Source organism: Lolium rigidum, chromosome 6 (genome assembly GCF_022539505.1).
Source record: "Lolium rigidum isolate FL_2022 chromosome 6, APGP_CSIRO_Lrig_0.1, whole genome shotgun sequence".
Lineage (NCBI taxonomy): Eukaryota > Viridiplantae > Streptophyta > Magnoliopsida > Poales > Poaceae > Lolium > Lolium rigidum.
In genome coordinates, this window is record NC_061513.1 from 251,826,034 (window position 1) to 251,831,953 (window position 5,920).

General features: G+C 46.4%; 1 protein-coding gene across 1 annotated transcript; it reads left to right on the forward strand.

Annotated features, from left to right (window-relative positions):
- Positions 1–775: 775 nt before the first annotated feature.
- LOC124663945 lies at positions 776–4,465 on the forward strand. Its single transcript, XM_047201572.1, has 4 exons — positions 776–1,825; positions 1,873–1,948; positions 3,200–3,300; positions 4,253–4,465. Exons 1-3 carry the CDS (start codon positions 776–778, stop codon positions 3,262–3,264), a joined length of 1,191 nt encoding a protein of 396 aa, XP_047057528.1. The 3' UTR covers positions 3,265–3,300; positions 4,253–4,465.
- The last annotated feature ends 1,455 nt before the right edge of the window (positions 4,466–5,920 follow it).

A 5,920-nucleotide genomic window follows, 5' to 3' on the forward strand; every position in this document is an offset into this window, starting at 1 on the left:
GTGGGACGATGGATGTTGTTGGATTTGCGCGATGGGGAAGATCGGCTGCTTCTACTCTTTGGAGCACATACTCGGCGGCGCTTCGTCGACGACCTCCGATCGTCCTGCCGTCGACTTCTATGGCCGAATGGCGGCCGCTCCGAGCTCTGGCGTTCTCGACCGATCTTCTGGATCTTTCGCCGGCGTCATCTCATCAACAACCTCCCGGCCGGCGTGCCAAAGTGGAAGCCCTTCATCTCCGGAAGTGCGGCGCTCTTCGGTGGTTGCATCCCAAGTGGTTTCGTCCCCTGGCGGTGCGCCTGCCGGCCGCAACCGGAGTTTCCGACGCGAGGAAGGTGGCAAGGGACTTGATTGCTTTTCTGGTTTTTCTTTGAGGGTCCTGGTTGTAAAAGTAGAGGGCTTGTCTGTAGCTTCAAATTTCTTAGAGGTCCTCTTTGTAAACTGTACTCCCCGGCGCTTGCAAACGGCGGAGGCCCGCGGAGGACCTCTAAAAAAATGGTGTGTAGGTACTTGGTCGTCTTGGACACGGCAAAGTTATTAATTTGTTATGTTATGATGTGAACTATTACATCAAATTTAAAGTCTAAAATATTTTTACATACATAATTATTTATCTATTGCATCATTTATATGTAAAAAATATACTAATCTGTATCTAAAAAACCAGACAATGAACCGGTGAACCAGTGGTCCGACCGGTAAAAACCTGAACCGACAGCCTCACCGGTTCGATCATTGGTCCGGGTTTTAAAACTATGCCTCTAGCTAGGGCAAGATGAGCAGCAGCCGCCGCCGCCACGCCCGCTCGCCGGCGGCCGGGCCGTTGGATGACGACGATCTCCTCTGGGAGATCCTCCTCCGCCTCCCCCCGGAGCCTTCATCCCTCCCGCGGGCCTCCGCCGTTTGCAAGCGCTGGCGCCGCCTCGTCTCCGACCCCGGCTTCTTCCGCCGCTTCCGCCTCCGGCACCGCCGCAATCCGCCCCTCCTCGGCTTCTTCGAAAAGTACGGAGGTAGTCCCTTCCTTTCTACCCTGGAGGCCCCCAATTGCATCCCTCCCGGGCGCTTCTCCTTGCAGCGTGACGACGACTACGACCGCTCCATACCCCTTGGATGTCGCCATGGTCTCTTCCTCATCTTCCTTACCAAGCTCCGCCAGGTCCTGCTGTGGGACCCCATCACCCGCGACGAGCAACGCATCGCCGTTCCCGCGGCGTTCGATTCAGAGAAAACCATCGGCATGGTCAGTGGGGCCGTGCTTCGCCCTGCCGGAGAGGACCCGTACTTCCAGGTCGTCTTGACAGCGGCAGACCACAAACATCAAGCGCTCGCCTGCGTCTACTCGTCAAAGACAGGCATATGGGGAAATCTCATCTCAACGCCTCTTACATACCAGGCTAATGGGAGCCGTATTCCCACCATGGTTTATTTTGATGTCTCGTTGCTAGCTGGAGATTCCCTTTACTGGAAGCTTGCTGGGAGATTTCAGGGAATTCTAGAATCTGATTTGGTGAAGCAGAGCCTCGCTGTGATACCAGTGACACTGGATATGTGTGGCCAGGGCAGATGCTTCAAGATTATGCGGGCCGAGGGTGGTGGGCTGGGTTGCCTCGTAGTGTCATACACAGACTGCACTGCCCAGTTGTGGAAGAGGAAGACCGACTGTGATGGTGCTGCTTCTTGGGGGCTTGCAAGAACTATTGAACTGGACAAGCTACTTTCCCTGAAACCAGATGAGAAAAGGTCCCTAGGCTTACTAGCGATTGCTGAGGAGAATAATGTGGTGTTTCTGAGGACAACTACCGGCCTCTTCATGATCCATCTTCCGGCCTCTTCATGATCCATCTTCAGTCATTGAAGTTCAGAAAGCTTCAGTCATTGAAGTTCAGGAAGCTTTTCAAGGCCAACATCATTCTTTCCTATTATCCGTTCGAAAGTGTCTACACTGCAGGTAATAACATGGCTTGCTTATACACAATAACCAAGTTTTGTTTGTTAATTCGCTGCCAACAGTTTCAACTCGTGTCATATGACCTCTTCAGCATATAGTGGTGATGTTCTGCAATGTTTTGTTCTGATGTCTGTGTGGTGTCTTTTAATATAATGATTGATTGACTATGATCTAGAAAAAAAATATGTTACTGGCATGTGTAATTTACTTTATATTCTGCAGCTAGGCGGTTTCTGTTATATGGATATCCATTATAAGAGAGGAATCATTACTTTGTTTGGCAAAATAACAATGATTATTATGATTGTCGATTTTTTCTAGAATATTTGAACTAAAATTTCATCATGGCTTGCCTTTAATGTAACAATTGTCTAAGGGTAACGTTTGTGCATAGATGCAGTCCCATTTATTTTTACTGATGAAATACACAACAGTTTAAGGTTGACTGCATTAAAAACTAGCATGAACCACCTAAAATGCCTGGCTTAATAGGTACATTTGGAAGCTAAATTAGTCCTAATTATATTTCTTTCATCTAGTTTTTTTTTGTATGGGTTGATATTATTAATAGGCTTAAATCCACAATAACTGATTGGTTCTAAATTTAGAATAGTTGTTCACTTATCACTTCTAGGACTCCTCTTGATGTTGCATGTCCATTAATAGGAAAAAATTATCATTTTGGATTTCTATTTCACTTTTCTATGCTAAATCTATTTAAAGATAACTTAAATAATAATCACTTATGTTGCCATGGTTTGTTAGTATGTTGTTTTTTCCAATATGGCGTGGAACGAGCTTCAGGATAGCTCTGGACAACTTCTCTGTTCCGAGCAGCTAACAGTATGAGTATATGCTATTTTTCATTTTTAAGGTATTGATGAGTATATGTTGTTTGGGGATATTCAGTAAATTAGACGTAGATGTGGCATGTTTATCTGTTACTATCGTTGTATAAAAACTGAGTTTGTTGTATCAAAACTGAGTTGTTTTTCCTGGGTTACAGCTATGGATTTATCTAACTACCTCGTTGATGTATCCTCGTTTTGTTGGGATGTCATTGTGTCTTGTGCTTAGGATTTTGGGCCAAATTCAGCGTAGTGCTCTCATTATAGCGGATTAGGGAATATGAACGCTTCAGAGGCATCATAAGGATAGGGCAAGAAGCCTTGAGCTCCTTACCTTGGCCTTGTTGTGGTGTCCATGTACTCTAACCCACATGACCCATTGTTTGACTTCTTATGCTTCTAGGAACATGCGTTGGTGGTGGTGGACACAATGGGGCAAAGCTTTTGCTCAATACACAGGATGATTAATTGTTGGATATGCTATTTGATCTGTTGGTTGAGCAGGTAAGCTTATCTTCTATTGATGTTCTGCCCCCCCTATTCAGGATGTGCTCTTTTGTTTGCCCTCCTTTGCATCCAATTGCTTTAAGTTTACCTCCTTAGTAGTACTCCCCAAATTCTTTCTAGTATATAGTGTGAGCTCTTCTTCCTCTAGCTCCTCCAATGAAGGATTAGTTAGGACTCTTCGTGATTCCCCTGTTCTTGCATATGTTCGTGCTTGCCCAGAGATAAGAATCTTGTCATTCCAAGTTATAGAAAATGAACCACTAACCCTTCACTTCGATTTGGAGATATATCTCCGGTTTTGCTTCACTCGCTGCGGCATTGTCTGTGAATTGTTTTCTTCTGGCTGTTTGTCTATCGAGTCATAGTGTCATTTGCATTTAGTAAATTAATTGTTAACTATCAATACCCGAGCACCTGATTTCAAATTTTATTTTGTTTATACGAACATATAAGTATGTGGTATCACATTGCTGCTTATTTTTGGATCATTGTAATAGATAGGTAACTAATGAATATCACAATACTTGAAAAGTATGCCTTCATTAAACCTTGTACTGTTGCTTATTGTTGGACTTGGAGTTATTGTAGTTTTATGGGTGATTATTCTGGTTTTAAAATGTTTGATAAAAAATTCTCTTCATATTCCTACTCCATGACGCCATGAATCCCTCATTTTCCCATTGTTCTCTTAGCTTCTAACAGGTTAGATGTAGCCAAAAACTGCTAAAATTAGCGGCTATAGTATGGCATCACACCTACAAATTATGTACTGTTCTCTGTTTGTAATGTTGGTTTTGTCTAAATGCTAAGATTATTTATTTATTATGGTGCGTTTGGCACAATTTGCACAGTAGTGTGAGTCGTACAAAATTAATGAGAATAGTTTCAATAGCTTTTCCTGATTGAATAGTACAGTTTGGTTTGACTGGTGATTTTGCTTGTTCTGCAGGTATCTGGCCAGAGTTACGTTCTAGTGGCTGAGATACAAAACTGGATTCTTTCAATATTTTGACCCGGGGATTGACTTTATGTAGCATGCAGCAGTCAGCTTTGTAGTACGCTTGTAGACCCTTAATTCGACAACTTCTGTCTATTATCTAATTTGCGCAGACATTAGTCAACTGGCAGTAAGGTTGAATGCATATTGACTTGCTTCGATTAATATTCTTACTCAACTTGTGGTTCGTTTGATTTGCCGCGGTTCAAGCAGGTATATTTGGCAAGCTCCCTTGTGAATTGATCCTGGAGGGAGGTTCCAGCATGTGTTTTAGTGTGTGCGCATGTGTGCGTGCGTTTGACTATCTTCCGTGTTGTATTAGGCAGGGAGGTTTAAACATCAAAACGTTGCTTATGTTCCATGGTGCTTCTTTCCAACTAATGAGCAATGAATGTTGAACCGTACAGCTAGGGAGTTGGAAAGAAGCTCATGTTTGTTGAATTGCACCTGCATAAATAGCTGTTCCAACTTCCAATTCTATTTTGCATTGTTTGGGATGGGAAGTGGTAAGGCTGCTTCCTTGCAGAAGAGGCATCGGTAAATTAAAGCCAAAGCAACAGAAGCATGGATATTTATGTACAGTACTTTGTGGTATTTTTCGTCCCCATGTCCCAGCCGTCCTCCTGGTCTCGTGTGTCCGCGGTTCTGGTTGTTGCTGCGCGTTTGCCTCCTGCCAGTGGCCGGTGCCGCCTTCCGTTCCGCACGATCGCGATTTCATGACCGTTTCCAGGATTTTAGAACATGAGGAAGTTGTGGACAGCGGGATCGTGCGATTTGCTTCTGACTTACGATGCCCATGACCGCACAGGCAAAACCCAAATAATTTAGTGATTTAGAGCCGCGTCTCCAAAGGGATTTAGAGCACATCATTCTCAGCCGTCCCAAAGTTTCTTTCCGTCCGGCGTGGTCCAATACGGTGTCCGGGCCTCCGAGCAGGTCCCCGCTACACAGGGGATGCTTCAGACACGCTGGACACAACGAAAAGCGAGGTGAGGAGTAGCGGGACCGACGTGTCAGCGGCACATTGAAGTTTAACCTAACCGTCGCCGACCTGGAAGTTATTGGCGCATAGCAACGGTGCAGTTTCCGCAGAGCCGCAGCGAAGTGTCTCGTCGCGCCTATCTCTGCGTGCCGGCGTTAATGAGCGTCACCGCTCCCCCGCTTCCATCCGGCCTATAAAAAGGGCGCTCTCTCATCGTCCCTCACACACAAACCCTAGCGCCTCCCTCCCCAACCCTAGCCGCCACCATCTCAAGAGTCGATGCCTTGGCTGGTAGAGGCAGAGGCCGAGGCCGAGGTCGCGGCCATGGTCGTGGCCGTGGCCGTGGCAGAGCTACACGCTCGTTGTCGTCTTTATGTCGCACCTGCAGGAGGAGGAGCAGCAAGTGTTGTTCGAGTTCGTTGTCGTCCTCAAGGGCAACCCACTCGACATCCAGAGGCTGCCGGACAAGTTCGCCAACTTCGTCGCCGGCAACGAGCAGGCCACGTTGCATCTGCGGGAGGCTGGCTGCGACTGCTGCCGGTGGCCGGTGGACGTGCTCTTCGATGGGCGCGGCAAGATGTACCTCCACACCAGCTGGGAGATGTTCGCGCGCTACCATGACCTCGAAGCCGGCTGCG